A 17586-nucleotide genomic window follows, 5' to 3' on the forward strand; every position below is an offset into this window, starting at 1 on the left:
AAGGCATATTAAAATAATTTATGTCCTGTAATAACACCTTTGCAAGTTATTTTGTGGAACCCAGTCAATAAGGACACTGTAGAAGCAACAGTTGTCAGGAAAAAGCTGCAGTGTTCAGCATGCTGCTGTGTGTTCTGCAGTTAAAAGGTCACTAATCACCTGTTAATTTTCCCTGCAGTGATATTATTTGCTGCTCAACCCCTAACAGTATATTGCTTTTGTTTAACAATGAGGAGTTGCTTGCTTTGTCTTTTTTTCAAGAGTAGTCACAACAAACTAACACTTTTCCCCCCAAGAGTTAAAACTGCTTTCCAACTGAGCTTTTGTAAGTCAACATTATTTATTTTGAATTTCTGTCTTTTTGCCAGTGGTTTACTGAATAAGTATGTTAGATTCTGTTGGAGGAACTGTCATGTGAAACTGGAATGTAGTTGACTGCTCCTAACCAATTTAGGATCTGGGGGCATTCTAAGTAAATGCAGAGTTGTTAGCCTAATTTTTCCATATGAACACTTCATAAGCAAATTGTAATTTTGTATGTATTCCCCTCACTCTTGTCTCAGACCATATTATTCTTTAAAATCTTTGATATATAATGTATCACTGCTTTGAGTTGCTAAAAGCTGGAATAAGTTATTATTTACTGATGAGTTAAATACTTTATATTCTTCAGAATAAAGATTGTCACACAGCATAATTCTATAGTTATATTAAAGTAGGGAATATGGTAATGTCAGTACCACTGCCCTTTTCCTATTGTTAATATAGGAATTTAAGGATTAATTTCCTTGAATTAAGAGATCATAGACAAGGTTTTGATAATAGTTATCAAGATGCTGCTTTTCTCTGCAGGTGGTGTTCCGAGGAGGAGAAGGGGCTTTGCAGGTCCTGCCTCCTCTGGTTGATGTTATTCCTGAGGCAAGACTGAATCTTGTGATTTACTATCTCCGGCAAGGTAAATAACACTTTCCTCTTCCATAGCTTCAGGGATGACATTAATTCATCTGATCTCAACTGACTATTCAATTAAATGCTTTCTTTTTTCTTTGTAGTGAAATGCAATTTATTTCGTTTTCTGCTCCTCTGGAAAATAATGATCTAAGAGCTCCCATGGCTTGTAGAGAAGGGCTTTCATTGTGTGCAGTCAAATAAATCTACTTCAGCAGGGTATTGGAGGTTCTTGGGCTGCAGAAGATGGCTTTGGGGATGACAGTGTTTATATGTTTATAGTGAGAGTTATACTAGTTACACTACTTCTGTAAATATGACACAGAGTATGAGCCAAAATCACTGTGAAAAAAGACTATAGTTTGTGAGCAAGACATTTCATTCCAAGTCTACTATACAACTCTCAAAGAATGCAGGTAGATAGCCAGAACCCGTTGGAAAGTATTGTTTCTCTTCTTAGTTGTCTGGCTTCTTTCAGTTTTATATGATTTTACTTTCAGAGCCATTCCTATTCCTTCATTGTGTTCCTTTATTCAACTGCAGCTTGACTGGCTGAGCACTGAGTAGGTGTTAACTGCAGTCATCTAATAGAAGGTGATGTGATAACTGCTTTTCAGTCCACTACTTTTTTATAATGTATTTTATAAGTTTAGATGACCAGAGCATCTGAAAGCAGAAAAATGTATTTTATTAATTTTTAAATAAATAAAATGCATGCCTACTTTTTTTTTTCCCCCCAAATGTTAAAAAAATGCCAGGAAAAAAGGAGGTCTATACTTCTGGCAAAAGTAAGTCACACCACCTTGTTATTCCTTGCATCACAGTAAGCTCACCAGAGAATCTGAGCATACACAAGCATAGTACATTGAAAAAGCTTTGTGAGTGTGATTGACTTGGAGTTTCAGATACTGATTCTAAGTAACATCTGTAGGATTTGTAATTAACAAGACCGGTGAGATTTAATCTTTTTAGTTGGAATAAGTTCTCTTTCGTGCTCAGTATCCCAGACTGCTTCTTTTGTCTTCATATACAATTGAAACACTGCCTCATTGTTTCAGTTCAACTCAGACTGTGACAAATTTTAGAATATCCCACTACTGATAACTATTAGCTGTTACAGAAATTTGTATTGTGGCAAATACAAATTTGCCACAATACAATAAAATCACATTATACAGCATCCACTACTATCCCCTTATCCATACAAGCAGTCATACATCAGGTTAGTCAGTACATTTTAGCATTGGTAAATCTGTGCCTGCTGTTCCCAGCCACCTTTCTGTGCAGTATTTTGTTGCCAATATCACCATAGGTAATACTGCTATTATTACCAATAATATTGTTAATAATACTATGTTTCAAATTAAGTTCTACTTACACAGAAGGAAAGTACATGTTCTGCATCACTTAAGAGTCAGCCTTGTTTATAAATTTGCTGTCAAACTAGCAATAATTTTCATTAGTTAGTTTCTGTTCTTCACTGTGGTATACAAATGACTTGCATACTGACAAAGGAGCCAGTACAGCTGTCTCTCCAAAACTTAAAGGTTTCTGATAAAGGTAGGCTTGTGTTACAACATGCTCTGAGCTGGACTGACTGAAGCACAAACATGCATCCCATTTTTTTTCAGCTTTTTAAGGTAGTGACTTTTAGCAGGGTTTGGGGGTTGTTGGAGCCTGAAGAGCATAATTCCATGCCGATGGTCTACATTAATGAAAATGAAGGCTGCTGGTTTGTTTGTTTGTTTTTTCTCCTGTTGGTTAATGGTGAGCTAAGCTAGCCAAAATTAACAAAAAAACCCACCCTATTTGTAATTAAAAAAAAAAAATACTCTTCTGGCTAGTCTAGTACCTTGTGCTGGCTTCCTACATGACTGCTCAAAGGAATGGGTATATAAGCAGAGGGGCTGGATGGGAGCCATGCAGCTCCAATGTATATTGCCTTAAGTCACACTAGAGTACTGTCCCCACAGTGTATGGATGGTATGTACTAACAAAAAATAGTTTTGCTTGATGAGGCTGGTACAATGCTGTATTAACAAAATTTTGCCAGTAAAAAGGGCATCTTCACTAGGTTGGTTTACAAAGCTGACCATAGTGCCAGCATCTTTTTTGATTTAGGTGTTCAAGATCTTTTCAGTTTGTTTATTTCTTGGGTGGAAGGAAGTTGTTTGTTGAATTTAAACTTTACATTTAAACTTCTATACCAGTAGTGCTTTTTGCTTGTTAGAATTAGGATCAGGTAAGAGCTGCTAGATAGATTTTGAAATATTGACAAGGAAGAGAGTAAGTTTACCTCCAGATTCGTGTTACCTTATCCTCCTTAAGGGGTAAATAAATATGAGAAAAGACAAGAAGGTGATGGATTTATTATCTTGACCTTGTACTGTTGAAAAGGCAGCCACTGGATAATGAACAAGGGGAGCAAGTCATCTCTACTAGGAAAATTGTAGTAATAAAGAAGCTATTACTCACTCCATGTTTGTTGAGTTCTAGAAAACCATCACCATTGTGATATAAATTCACACTGATTTATAGTTATCTTTCTCCTTCTGTCTGACTGCTTTATTTCTTAGTCTATGACTATTGGGGAATGTTGTAGAGGACGAGTGACTTGTTCTAATACAATGTGCTATGGGTTGTCATGCATTCTAATGTCTGGTATTTCAGATGATGTGCAGGAGGCTTATAACCTGATGAAGGACCTGGAACCTACAGCTCCACAGGTAATTGGAAACTGATGTCATGGTACATAAAGACAGAGGTTATAAGTGGATATGAAATCTGCCACATACAAAACTGGTATCCTGAGGACAGCTTGTGCCATTCCCACTCTTAAAACTCTTGTGTTTTGCATCCTTATCAACAATAGACTTAATGTGCATGCATAAATTATATATGTGAATATGAACACTTAGGATGTTTTTTACTGTACTTCTTGGGGTTAACTAAGAATACAGCTCTGTTGTGTACAGACTTGATTCTGGGGAGTTGACCATTAGTGCGTAGATGAAGGCCCTTTTCCAACTACTTGTCACTTCTGCCGTGGTGATGGTTACCATCCCTCAGATCTGCTAGCTTAGATGCTTATGTGGATTGTCCTGAAACCATTTTTGTAAAAATTAGGTAGATTAGATTAAATGGTTTAAATAACAGGTCTTTTCTAATCCTATCTCACTTTGGCTGCAATGAGTGGGAAGTGCAGGGTCCCTTGGCTGCTACTGTAATTTTCTTCTGTGGCTGTTCCAACATCCTTAGTCTCTGATTTATTCCTCTTTGCAGTTTATTTTCCAAAGGTCACATAGCTGGGCATGAAAGGGACCTTTCATGAGTCTGTGTGAGGATTAGATGGAGGGAGGGGAAAGAAAACCTCAAGAACACAGATCTGGTGAATCTGTGCTAAGGAGTGTCTTCTACTGTTGCTTTCCACTTCTTGCATTTTTCAGTATAGCAAGACTTACGTGAACGGTTGTTCGGCATCTGTTGATCTTTTAGCCTCTGTTTCTGATATATGTGCCTAATACACATAACATAGTGTCATTCTTGGTCACATTTTGAAACAAGAATCTTTGTGAGTTTTTTCCTCCTGTTTTTTCACATGGAGCTCCCCACTAAGACTTGCAAGACTACTTGTATATCCTTCTTCAGGTCTTCTCAAATTTCTTCTTTGTCATGATACATATAGGGTAATAATTTGGCATCTGTAAGAGTTGGTAAATGTGCTAAAATTATTATTTAGCATGCTGCCTAGTATTCTCAGGTTATTTCTTTGCACTCCATTTTTGGTCTATGTAGGTGTTTCTCTTTCTCCATGTTTACATCTCATAGAATCATAGAATAGTTAGGGTTGGAAAGGACCTTAAGATCATCAAGTTCCAATCCCCCTGCCATGGGCAGGGACACCTCACACTAAACCATATCACCCAAGGCCTCATCCAGCCTGGCCTTGAACACTGCCATGGATGGAGCATTCACAACCTCCCTGGGCAACCTCTTCCAGTGCCTCACCACCCTCACAGTAAAGAACTTCCTCCTTATATCCAATCTAAACTTCCCCTGTTTAAGTTTTAACCCGTTACCCTTTGTCCTATCACTACAGTCCCTAATGAAGAGTCCTTCCCCAGCATCCTTACAGGCTCCCTTCAGATACTGGAAGGCTGCTATGAGGTCTCCACGCAGCCTTCTCCAGGCTGAACAGACCCAACTTCCTCAGCTTGTCTTCATACGGGAGGTGCTCCAGTCCCCTGATCATCCTCATGGCCCTCCTCTGGATTTGTTCCAACAGTTCCATGTCCTTTTTGTGTTGAGGACACCAGAACTGCACACAATACTCCAGGTGAGGTCTCACAAGAGCAGAGTAAAGGGGCAGGATCACCTCCTTTGACCTGCTGGTCACGCTCCTTTTGTGACGGTGCTGGCCAGATTTATCAAAAGTACTTATTAAAGCAGGTTTATAGAAATAATTCTTAATTAAAAGATTTTAGTAAGACAAATGAGTCTGTTACATGCTGAGAAAATCTTGTTTAGAGAAGAATTAAACTATACTTGTATCTCAGAGTAGAGATTACAGGGTACTCTAGTCCTGTTCCTAATTGCAGTAGAGTAATAAAATGACCACAGAGCACAAACCTAGTGACATTTTTGCCCTGATAAAAAATGCAGTGCATTTTGGAGCAAGGATGTTAGTGGTTATACTTAACCAATATGCATACTTATGTGAGATCTGTGCCTTAATATAACAATATAGCACTTATGATTCTTGGTTATATGACTGTGAAGAAAGCATGATAGTATGTTATGGTGTTCCTTCTGGTGTATTGTCTTTGAGCATAAGACTTACCAGAAACCACATTACACCTTTGCGTCCCACATACTTAGCAGAAGTGACTAACTAGTGAGTAAAATGCATTTTTTGGGGGTAACTTTGTCCTACTGTGCTGAAACACCATCATAGTATCATATTAACCAGGTACCTGTTAAACTGATTTGGGATAGAGTTTGTATCTAAGAAGAAAATATGTACACATAGGTGGCTCTTACTCGTCTCCTCAAATCTTCACTTCGTCCTCTCTAATGCATTTAACTTCTTTCTTTTTTTTCCCCCAGGAGTACATCCTCAAAGGAGTGGTAAATGCAGCAGTTGGACAAGAAATGGGCTTGGTAAGTGAAGCCCATGAGATTCTCCAACTTCTCCAATAGCAGAATATGAACAGATCCATAGGGACTGGAATGGAGTAAAAGAGCCAGTCATTTAATTGCAGGATCTCTGAGTCTCTTAATCTTCTTCTGTATAATACTCAATCTAGAATGAGTGAAATGCAAATCTCTGTTGCTAGTCCTGACAATAAATCAAGGTGAATTTGACTTTTCTGTCCTGCTTCCAAAAGGCCTGTTTGCCTTCTAGGCATATATAGTGGTACATCCCTGTCCGTTCCTCAGCGTGTATTTTCACTGTGTATTGGAGCATCAGCTCTGGAACTCATGTTGGTTTTGTTTTTTTCTTTTGTCTCCCAGAGAGATCATCTGAAAATTGCTCAGCAGTTTTTCCAGTTGGTGGGTGAATCAGCCAGTGAATGTGGTATGTTTGAAATGTTCTTTCTCCATTATGTAATCCTTCTTACAGTATCCAAATATATACCATCATATCTCTGTCTAACTGCTGACTGTTAGCATGACACTTGCTAGGTATTTTGTTGTATAGTGTAACAGTCTAACATATATTTGAAAACAAATTTGCAAGCTTAAATTAGCAGTCTCGATTCTAAACCTTACTACATGAATTTGGCTGGAAAAGAGGCTATACTGCAAGCTGCTAGTCTTCACTGATAGATTCTGTGGCAGTTTGCCTTTGACTAATAATCCCCATTACAGAAACAGAAGACAACAGCATAATTAGAGGAAGTGTGTGGCTGATGCCTCACAGGTACAAATCTAGGACTGCTAGCAAATGCCTATCGAGTTCATAGAGTTCTAGCACTGAGTGTGCCCTGGAACTGAGGATGATAAAAATGTAAAGAAGAATTGGACAACAGAGAGAAATGGAGGCTCTGTGACTAACTCTTTGGTGGAATTAAAAAAAAACAAGAAAGCAAAAATGAAACTTAACAACAAAATCAATATATTTTCAATATTTACTTATTCAATAACATACCAAAACAAGACCTTGTTTTCCCTTCTCCTTAGCAAAGTAAAACCAAAATCCCAAATAAAAAGACAGTAGCTGGAACACAGAAATTCAGCCAAAATGGCGCTTCGATTGTAGGCATTGTCTCTAGAACTGTTTCTTTAGGTGGATAACTTAAGCATGTTTATGGTGCAGAGAGCTTATAGTCCTCAGAGACAGAACATTGTCTCCTGTGTCCATGGTGACTAAAGAGAAGGAGCTCAAGAGGCAGAGCGGCAGCACTGATGAAACTTTCAGAAATACTGTTGAGCCATTATGTTCAGCCCTTGCAGCCCTTATTCTGTTGAGATTATGCAGGAGAGTGCTTCATGTTGGAAGGCTGGAAGTGATTCCATAGATGAGGTTTTTCTAACGCATTCCTTTTGCATTGGGGCTTTCCCTTTGGAGCTGGGATCCAAGTTAACAGAAAGAAGCAATATGAACTGCAGTAGTGGAGAATTCATTGGGCATGTAACTAACAGGGTTTGTGATGCCAGTAAAGTCACAGCGTGAGTGATAAAATGGTGGTAGACCTCTTAATGCCCATAACATTCATGCAGGTGTCATGAGTGACTGTAGCACACATGGATAAAAATAATGCAGAGGTAGTCTGAGAAGAGATACCCTGAAAAGATGTATAGTGAAGATGTAACCCAAACCCCAAATTGAAATTGTTAGGAAGCTAGAAGACTTAATTTTATTGTGAAATATTTTTAAACCCATATGCAGAACAATATAGAGGCTGAGATTTGAGGTATGGTTGAGGGGAAGAGAAGAGGAAAAAAAAGAATAAAAGAACAGAAATGTAGTTCAATTAAGAAGGTGGGTTATTTGGGAAAAAATGAGCCTATGGGAAGGATCGGTTCCAACTAAAGGTAAGTGGAAACATTGGTTTCCACTGCAAGCATCTTAGAGTCTTGGTACTTCCATGTAAAAACTGCTTTTTCATCTTTTTAGAAACTTGTGGGAGAAAGCTGACATACAGAAGAGCACGCAGTTCAAAGTAACTCCTCCTTTAAAGGTGAAATAGTGTGGGGGTTTTTGTAGCTTCAAATAAAGGACAGGTGGAGGTAAACAAACTGCACACAGGAAATAGAAGAGGCAAACAGAATTCACTTTAGATAGGACAAAACAAAAAGCAAACACATGAAAACCAAATATGTAAGTGGTTTTAGACAAATATTAGATGCTTTAAAAGAAGATGAATAAACTAGAGCACCTGGGTTTAGAAGAGGAAGGTATCAACCTAAAATAATTTTTAAATGTGATAGGAGAAAGGTAACATGTAGAATATTGTTCCTATTTAATCTATAATGCAGTATTACTAAATAGATGATGCTAGTGGAGAAGTGGTTCTAAATGTTATAGAAACCTTCTCTCAGAGTAAAGTAAATATATTTTCTTTATTAGTGATTAACATGAAATTTTTTTAAATGACATGCTCAAATAGGAGTTATCATATTACGGCTAAATATTCACCAGCCAGCCTGGATGGGAACAGTGAGTGGCATATTAAAGAGGTTAGAGATTTTATATAGAAAGATAATTAAATAATTGTTGGAGACTTCTGTTCTGCCCATATTGGCCTACTAAATGCAATGACATAGCATGATACAAAGAATTCATTTTTAAATGCCAAGTTTTCATCTCTCTTACAGGACACACAAGTGAGCAAGTGACTCTAGACCAATACAAAGATTACATAGAACCTGATTAGAAATTTTATAATGAAAATCCCATTTCAATATAGTGATCCGAGTATAATCAAATTCAAAATCCATGTGTTAGCAAATACCTCAAAAAAATCCCACAGTACTAATTTCAAGAAAGGAAGCTACATAATAACCTTTCTCATTTCTAACAGAATTTTTTTTATTGAAGTAGGAGTGAAAAGGATAAAATGCACCTGATTTGAACACTTGAAGGAGCCTTTTGTTTCTTTAAAGAAAGGGCTTGTATTCATAATTAATGAGGTATAGGGGACAAATAATGACATGACTAGGTTTGCCAATGGTACGAAATTATCCAATGAAGGAAAAATGAAAGCTTTCAGAATGGTGAAAGCTGTGGAAGAATATCTGAGGCTTGGTATTAATATGCAAATTGAATTTAGCTTTGATAAATGCAAAGTAGTCCATGGTGGGGGCGGGACACCTTAAACTGTATTTGCAAAATTATCAGAAAAGTTGAAGAGAATTTTAGGAATTAATGAGGAAAGAGAGAACAAAACAAAGTAATTACTGAACCCAGGACACATTGTATACCAAAACAGTTTCCTTTCTGGAATACTGTCTGCAGTTCTAGTTCTTACATTTAAAAAAAAATGAAAGGGTACAATAAGGACAGCAAAGATGATCAGAGAAAGAGGATACATGGCCTGGAAAATAATGACTGGGTTTAGTTACATTCACAATACAGAACATCATACATGACAAGGAGAAGAGGAATAGAAAAGAATTAGTTACTGTACCATACAAAAACCAAGGATCATTGACATTATGCAAGACAATTAAAATAAAGAGCATGAACTACTTTTTCAAATAACACAACTTTTTTGATACAGAATCTTGTGAAAATGAGAAGGTATGAGGAAAAAAAAAGACAAGAAAAGCCCAGTGGCTGTTTAACACAATATTTCAGTGATGATTAGGAAGTCTTCAGTGCAGATTGTTGGAAGCTAGGAGAAACTTCAAAGGAAGTGGCATTACATAGCACAGCCTGTATTACATTTGAAATCAGAATATATTCTTTTGATACCTATATTCTTATTCAGCAAGCTTCTGAACCAGATAGACTTTGGCTCCAATGGGATAATTTTAATGTTTTTACGTAACTTAGCATGTTAGCCACTATGTTGTATATTTGTGGTCATTTTTGTTCTGCTGCCTTTGTTTTGCTGGATTTACGATTAAGAACAGAATTCTTGCTGTTTGGGGTTTTGCTAAATAGCCAGCCCTGCTCCTGCTATTCAAGCATGTAAGTCATGCTTCAACACTTCCCATTGGGCCAGTCCTTGCAAGGAGCTTGTACCACTAGATTGTCTAAGATCTTTATCAAATCACTTAGCTGCTTTGTTACAAAAGTAGGTTGTGTTCACTAAAGTGAATAAATCCTTTGCTCTCAACTGTGTCTACAGGGCTCCTGATTTTAATGTGTATTATCAAAAATTAATGGACTAAAATGAAGATGTGGAAAATTTTTTCATTACAGATTTCTTTCTGACTTGCTCTTGTTAACTGTAGAAATCCCATGACTGCATTAAGAAAAAAGCAACATCAGAGAGTTTAGGAAAAACACAGTGTAATGTGTTTGTACATGTGCACATTTCATGTCATGTTGAAAGTTATGTACTTTAGGAGGATTAGGGACACCCAAACAAAAAAACCCCACCAAGACCAACCCCCAAATCCCTCAAATCAGGAAGCACTTACAATGTAGGAGTCTATACTCTCCCTCTAGCAGCAGTAAATAACACCCAGAACAGCAGCTTGGTTTACTGCTTTGGGTTTGGTTTTTTTTTAAGCTTATTAAGCATTCTTAATCCCAGTGACATGACAGAACTGGGATTACAAAGGAGGATATAACTAGATTTTTATAGTTAATTCTCATGCTCTTCTCCCAGAGTCTCAACTGGGTGGAAAATTAAACAGACCAGGTTTCTGAGATAAGTTAAGGATGAAATAGGGCAAGAGGAACATTAGTGAAAGTAAATTAACATCAACATTTCCATTAAGTGCAGTGTTTCTTGGTGCTTAACATCAGTCTTACCAACTGTCCTAAAAACACTGGAAAGATAATGGAGGAAAGCACTCCTTTCATTTTCACTGTTCCTCTTTCAGGACCAAGTGAGTGGGAGAAATGAAACACTTCTTCTGGACTTTGTGCAGTCTTTTCTTCAAGGTATTCTTAGGTCACCCTAAGAAATTTTTCAAAACGAGAACTTTTTTTCTCTTCCTGCATGAGTCACATGGGATGAACTAGGACTATAAAATTCTAGGGGTTTTGCCAGTAGTTTTTGCTGAGATGTGTGAGATTTACAGATGTTCTTCTTGTTTTTTTAATGAAATCTTTCACTAAAAATACATGGAGGATGGTATACTGTGATAATGATCATTTGACATCATGAAGTAGTAGTGATTTGACATCACTTGCATTTGTGCCTTCCTAGCTGTTGCTTGGGCTCATCCAACAAAGTGAAGTGCAAGGTCCCACACCTGGGTCAGGGCAGTCCCAGGCACAGCTACAGGTTGGGCAGAGAAGAGATTCAGAGCAGCCCTGCAGAGAAGGCCTTGACCAACATTGACGTGATGGTCAATGAAAAACTGAACATGAGCTGGCAGTGTGTGCTCGCAGGCCAGAAAGCACCCATGCTGTGGGCTGCATGAAAAGGAGCGTGACCAGCAGGTCGAACGAGGTGATCCTGCCCCTCTACTCTGCTCTTGTAAGACCTCAGTTGGAGTACTGTGTGCAGTTCTGGTGTCCTCAACATAAGAAGGACATGGAGCTGTTGGAGCAAGTCCAGAGGAGGGTGATGAGGATGATAAGGGGGCTTGAGCACCTCCCGTATGAAGACAGGCTGAGAAAGTTGGGTCTGTTCAGCCTGGAGAAGAGAAGCTGCGTGGAGACCTCGTAGCAGCCTTCAAATATCTGAGGGGGGCCTACAAGGATGCTGTAGAGGGACTCTTCATCAGGGACTGTAGTGACAGGACAAGGGGTAATGGGTTTAAACTTAAACAGGGGAAACTCAGGTTAGATATAAGGAAGAAGTTCTGTACTGTGAGGGTGGTGAGGTGCTGGAGCAGGTTGCCCAAAGAAGTGGTAAATGCTCCATCCCTGGCGGTGTTCAGGGCCAGGTTGGACAGAGCCTTGGACAACATGGTTTAGTGTGAGGCGTCCCTGCCCATGGCAGGGGGGTTGGAACTAGATGATCTTAAGGTCCTTTCGAACCCTCACCATTCTATGATTCTGTGATCCATCTCTGACCAGTCTCTGCTGCTTGAGTCTTATTAAAATTAGTCCTAGTGAGCTTACTTTGGAATCTCTAAAAAAGTTTCAAAATAGTTCTCAAGTAGCACAGCATGCAGTTTTGGGGTAGATTACAGCATAGTATGATAGCAAAAAGTTTACAATAACATAGTGGCAGCAAAGTTTGCTGACACTTATTTGTACTGATATGCCTAATTTATTTACGGCGTCACCACTTGTGAGCAATGTGGTAATCCCAAATGCATGGAAGTTAATTTTCATATTGTCTTTTTTCATTCAGTGGTTTTCCTGTGTGGTTTTTGTTTTGTTTTGTTGTTTTTTTTGTTTTGTTTTGTTTTGTTTAATACCAGTATTTTCAGCGTATCAGGTTTACTTTCTTAGGGAAACTGAAATTAAAATATCACAGAATCCCAAGGGTTGGAAGGGACCTCAAAAGATCATCTAGTCCAACCCCCCTGCAAGAGCAGGGTAACCTAGAGTACATCACACAGGAGCTTGTCCAGGCGGGCCTTGAATATCTCCAACGTAGGAGACTCCACAACCCCCCTGGGCAACCTGTTCCAGTGATCTGTCACTTCTCACAGTAAAGAAATTTTTCCTGATGTTCACATGGAACCTCCTATGCTCCAGTTTACACCCATTGCCCCTTGTCCTATCACTGGACATATATTGAGCTTCTTTGTCCAGGATAACTGAAAAGCTTAATTTTAAAGGTTGGACTTGATGATCTTAATGGGCTTTTCCAACCTAGTTGATTCTATGATTCTATGGAAAAAAAAAAGGCTAGCTAGGTTAGAGTAATGAACTCAGGCTTTGTATGAAGAGTCCTAAGAGTGAGAATAACTCTCAGTAAAATTATGCTACGGAAATTGTGTCATGGAGAAGGCCTGTTACTTGAACAGTTTGTCTCTGTAGAATTTGCTGTTGAATACAGTCTTGCAATAGTTATTGAATGCTGTAGAGAAAGTTGACAAGATGAACTAATAGTTTTTCTAACCTCTAGTATGGTCCTTTGCCTGAAAAGGCAAGCTATGCTATTTTTAGAAGTTAGCTGCTTTCACAGTTGCCAGCAACCTTGGCAGTGATTTCCATTACCATGTGAATTTAAGTTCTACAAGTTTGCATTTCTCTTTTGAATTTTAGATACCATTCCAGGAAGACAGTGCATGTCCTCCCACTTCTTTCTTCTTAGACAGTTTGGTAACGTCCTGATTTACCTCAACTCAGTCAAGGTTAGTATTATTATTTAGTACTCTAATGCATGGAATGAATACTAATGGAATTAGACTGTACTGTATGAGACACTGTGTAAACATAAAAGGATAAAGAAACAACAGTAACAACAGAACACAGGAACAAGTGAGATGTATGTGGTCAGGTACAGCAAAAGGCTCAAAATGTGAAGAAGCCGCTTTTAAGATAGCATTGTGCAGCATGATGGTCATGATGGTTTCCTCATACTTGCAATTTAACCATTATCAGGCTTTCTGGTGGCATCACAGAACATGAGGAAGATAATTATAGGACGACAATGAAAAAATGTGGGTATTTATGGAGTGGGCAACATGGAGAAAAGCCAACAAACCAACCAACCAAATGTTTTCTCAAGGCTTACCCAATAAGCAATGGAGACTATTGTCAGTTGCCATATTGTGAACATCATTTTAATGAACAAGACTGTGTATGGAATATAGGACATGAAAGATTCTGAAAGTAGAAATGCTTATATTTTACAGGGAGAGCAGCCACTGAACAGCTAAGATAGGGCATTATTACCAAAGCAGTAAGCTAAGAATATTATTTTTGCAGAAATAATCTGAGTGGTACCCTTCAGGCAATGTTGCATTTTTCAAAGTAAGAGGAGGTGTTTGCGGTTGTCATAATACAGCATTACCAGATTACCAAAATTCAATGGATAAAATGGGTATAATTTGCAGATACCCAGTTATAAGTCAGATGTGAGGAAAGAGAGGCTGGAGTGTGATTATAGAGTTAGACAACTGGAGTTTTGTTCCAATTATTTGAAACTAGAGGTGTAAGAACTCTGTATTTGGTAGGAAGAGGACTAAGTATCTAAAAAGAAATTACTAAGGAGATACACGTGATAAGCAAAATCGCAATGTTCTAAGGTGGGTGAGATCTAAAGAAAAACATGCCCTGGCAGTGCTCAAGGCCAGGTTGGACAGAGCCCTTGGGTGACATGGTTTAGTGTGAGCTTTCCCTGCCCATGGCAGGGGGGTTGGAACTAGATGATCTTAAGGTCTTTTCCAACCCTAACTATTCTGTGATTCTGTGTAATGGTGGCAAAAGCATCTGGTGGGTGAAAAATGAAGGTGCAGTCTTTTTAAACTTTATCTGGAAAGACATCAGAAGAAATCCCAAGTGGCTGTAAGCCAGAGGAAAATTCATCCTATGTATTTCTTACACTTTCCTTAGAATGCAATGAGTCACCCCATAGAAATGCCTAGCTCATGCTATTTCCTTTAAAAAGTTCTTAAACAACTAGTTCTAACCTGAAAAGTTTAAAGTTAAACGTGATTACTCACCACCTCCAAGGTATTTGGAAAAACTGAGAAAGGATAGAGAGAGAGAGTATCATCTGGGGAAACAAATGGTTTTGTCATTAATATTGGAAAGTAAGGCTAGTATTTGTAAAGAAAAGAGCCAGAAACAAACAAGACGCTGAACAGAAATTAAGAGGGTGAAAGCAGGCAATGGAGTGAGCAGAGGATAGGTCAAAGTCATGAGGCAAGAGAATTGCTACGGGGGGAGGATTAGGTGAGATAATTATGCATCTGTGAGAGTATAAAGGAAAGTGTCATAGGAAGGGTTGGAAAGAAAATCTGAAGGGAAAAGGAAGAGCACAGAATACTTGGTGTTATTTTGTAAGATGTTAGTAAGAGCCTATGCAGTGAAAGTATAGGTGAGGAATAGATTTAATGTTTAAAAACTGTCAGGAGGGAGGCAGAAATAGTGACAGGTACAAGTATGCAAGCCTTCAATCCTGCTATATTTATCAACTAGAAGGAGAATTTGACCTTGTGAGATTTGGGAGAAACAATTTTATTATGTGTGCATAGGAGAGGGGAAGGGTTATCTGACTACTTGTGCTTGGGTATTTTGTTTTAAAAACTTAATCTATTCTGAAAGCATGCAGAACTACTGTGACACATAACATACATATGTGGATCTCAGCTTGCAAGCTGGACTTGCCCACACATACACACCTTGGCATCAGTAACCATATGTCTGTTTTGATTTGACCCATATTTAAGCAAAGATAATACTTCCTTGGTTTTCATTATAAGGGTGAAACAAAATATTAAGCTAGGTAAAGAAAATTCAGTGTAAAAAAAAGATTGATGCCTTTCATTGCACAGTGTTGTACTCTTATTTGAAATACTGACCATGACCCCCTCAAATTCTGAAAGTAAGGCAATTTGGACAATAACTAGAAATTGAAATATTATTTAAAGAGATCTAGAAGATAGACATTTTCTACAGAGGGAAGTTAAGAAAAGAAAATCATACAAAATGAGGATTAGAATAAATAAGGTGTATTTGAAACCTCCATTTGTATTAGGAGAGGCTGAAAACAAGATACAGCTTGTTGGGATTACAGCAAACTCAGTGTCTTTTCCAAGAAAATGCATTTTGTCCCTCTCAGAACACAGTTGGTTTATGGAACTCATTGTCATAGTTCAAGGTAGGGTTGAGATTGCAATTTTGGATGGTTTTATAGATTGCATCTAGGAAGTTGCAATACGATTAAGCTTAAGTAAAATACATATTTGTTAAATTCTTGAAGGGAATCATAAATGCTGGTATTTGAAACATAATGCAGTTGATAAATATCAGGGACTAAGGACAATAGTCTTCTGCCTACTACCACTTTCATTGCATGATCCTTTTGAAGTAGTTCATCATTCTCATAATTTTTTAGCTGAGACTATCCACTGCTCAGATTTACTTAGGTCATTCCCTTTCTCTTCAGGGCATAGGGATGCAAACAGTTCTTCCTGTGCCATGTTATAGGCAAGGTTTAGGTGGCTTTACAGTGACTTTTGTGCTTCATTCACAGGAATAAAGTTTAATAGAATCTCTGCAGCTCTTTAAGTGGAGCTGTGCACTCGTGAAGATTGTTTGCATTATGTTCTCTCAGGAAACACCACCTTCATTCATGATTGATTAAAACTGCTGTAGGCATGAGAACGTCTCAAAAGGATACCTTATTATAAATGTATTGCCAGCTGCCCTGGGGGTGACACAATAACACTGACGATCGACTGAGAAGACAAGCTAATTCAGGCTCAGCTGAGTTCTAGCCACAATTAATGCTTCGTTGTTCAACTGGGTATCTGAGCATGTCATTGAAATGGACATCACTCAGAGCACAGTTAGTTTTATGAAATGATTGAAGACCACTAAAAAGACCTCACAAGAGTGAAGTGCAGTACATGTATTGTAGTTTGAAAAAACAAAACAAAACATCTAGTTGCTGCGAGTGTGTTGCACTATCAGCAGCACTAGTTCCTTTCTGTTGGTTTTGGGTTTTGCAGCAGGTGTGGTCTCTAGCAATTATGCAGTTAGGATAAAATGACATTGTTTTTGAGTTTTGTTGTTGACAGAATTGTTTTTCCATTTTCATTAAAAAATACATAGGGGCTGTTTGAACAGAAGAATCATAGAATTATATAATGGTTTGAGTGGGAGGGGACCTTAAAGATCATCTCGTTCCAACCCTGCTGCCATGGGCAGGGATATCTTCCACTAGACCAGGTTGCTCAAGGTCTCATCCAGCCTGGCCTTGGAACACTTTCAGGGATGGAGCAACAACAGCTTCTCTGGGCAACCTGTGCTAGTATCTTACCACTCCCATATTGAAGAATTTTTCCTAATATCTAGTCTAAATCTCTTCTCTTTGAGTTTAAAGCCATTCCCCCACGAAACTACTCATGCAGTAAAAGAAGAAACTATTCATGCAGTAAAACTAGCATTATGCTCACCAGCTTTGCTTAACCTGGGACTTGTGCTGATGCACATGAAACTATCATTGAGGAAGAATACAGCAACGTGTTGTAATTCTCATGTGGTGAAACCCATTAGTTCACCCTAAGGGTACTGAAATGTTTTCACAAACTGAGTGTAAGATTCAGCTGATTGGTTCATCCTCATGCTTTTACATAGCTTGCTATATTTGCTATAGCTTGCTATATTTGAACTCTAATATAGACATCTGAGAAAATGTGCTCCCTCTCCCTCCCATCTCCTATCAAGGCACTAGCTTGATGTATGTGGGTGGATGGGATTAACACCCTTTGTTATCTGTCTGCGACAGGAAACAGAAGAAGTTCCTCAAGTGTCCCTACATCATGAAAGAAGATAGAGAGCTCTGGGAAGGGGGTTTACCCCTTTCTTCTCATATCTTTTGTACAGTCCCAAGTATGCCTATGCCTTTTGCCTCCTCCTTGCTCTTAATGAGGGAACAA

The 17586-nt window shown here is 38.4% G+C and overlaps 1 protein-coding gene across 5 annotated transcripts in view; it reads left to right on the plus strand.

Annotated features, from left to right (window-relative positions):
* The window catches only part of IFT56 (intraflagellar transport 56), a 48264-nt gene that overhangs the window by 20359 nt on the left and 10319 nt on the right, over positions 1-17586 (plus strand). For 2 of the 5 annotated variants that reach the window (XM_057430613.1, XM_057430628.1), the window contains 5 exons: positions 853-955; positions 3619-3674; positions 6055-6108; positions 6463-6526; positions 13241-13329. In XM_057430613.1, coding sequence (XP_057286596.1) covers positions 853-955; positions 3619-3674; positions 6055-6108; positions 6463-6526; positions 13241-13329 — 366 coding nt within the window. The remainder of the gene's footprint in view (positions 1-852; positions 956-3618; positions 3675-6054; positions 6109-6462; positions 6527-13240; positions 13330-17586) is intronic. The other 3 variants (XR_008975078.1, XM_057430622.1, XR_008975079.1) reach the window with 3 other exon arrangements.

Source organism: Pezoporus wallicus, unplaced genomic scaffold, assembly GCF_028554395.1.
Source record: "Pezoporus wallicus isolate ANWC-B61680 ecotype Strahan unplaced genomic scaffold, APGP_CSIRO_Pwel_v1 scaffold_3294, whole genome shotgun sequence".
In the NCBI taxonomy this organism is placed as follows: Eukaryota; Metazoa; Chordata; class Aves; order Psittaciformes; family Psittacidae; genus Pezoporus; species Pezoporus wallicus.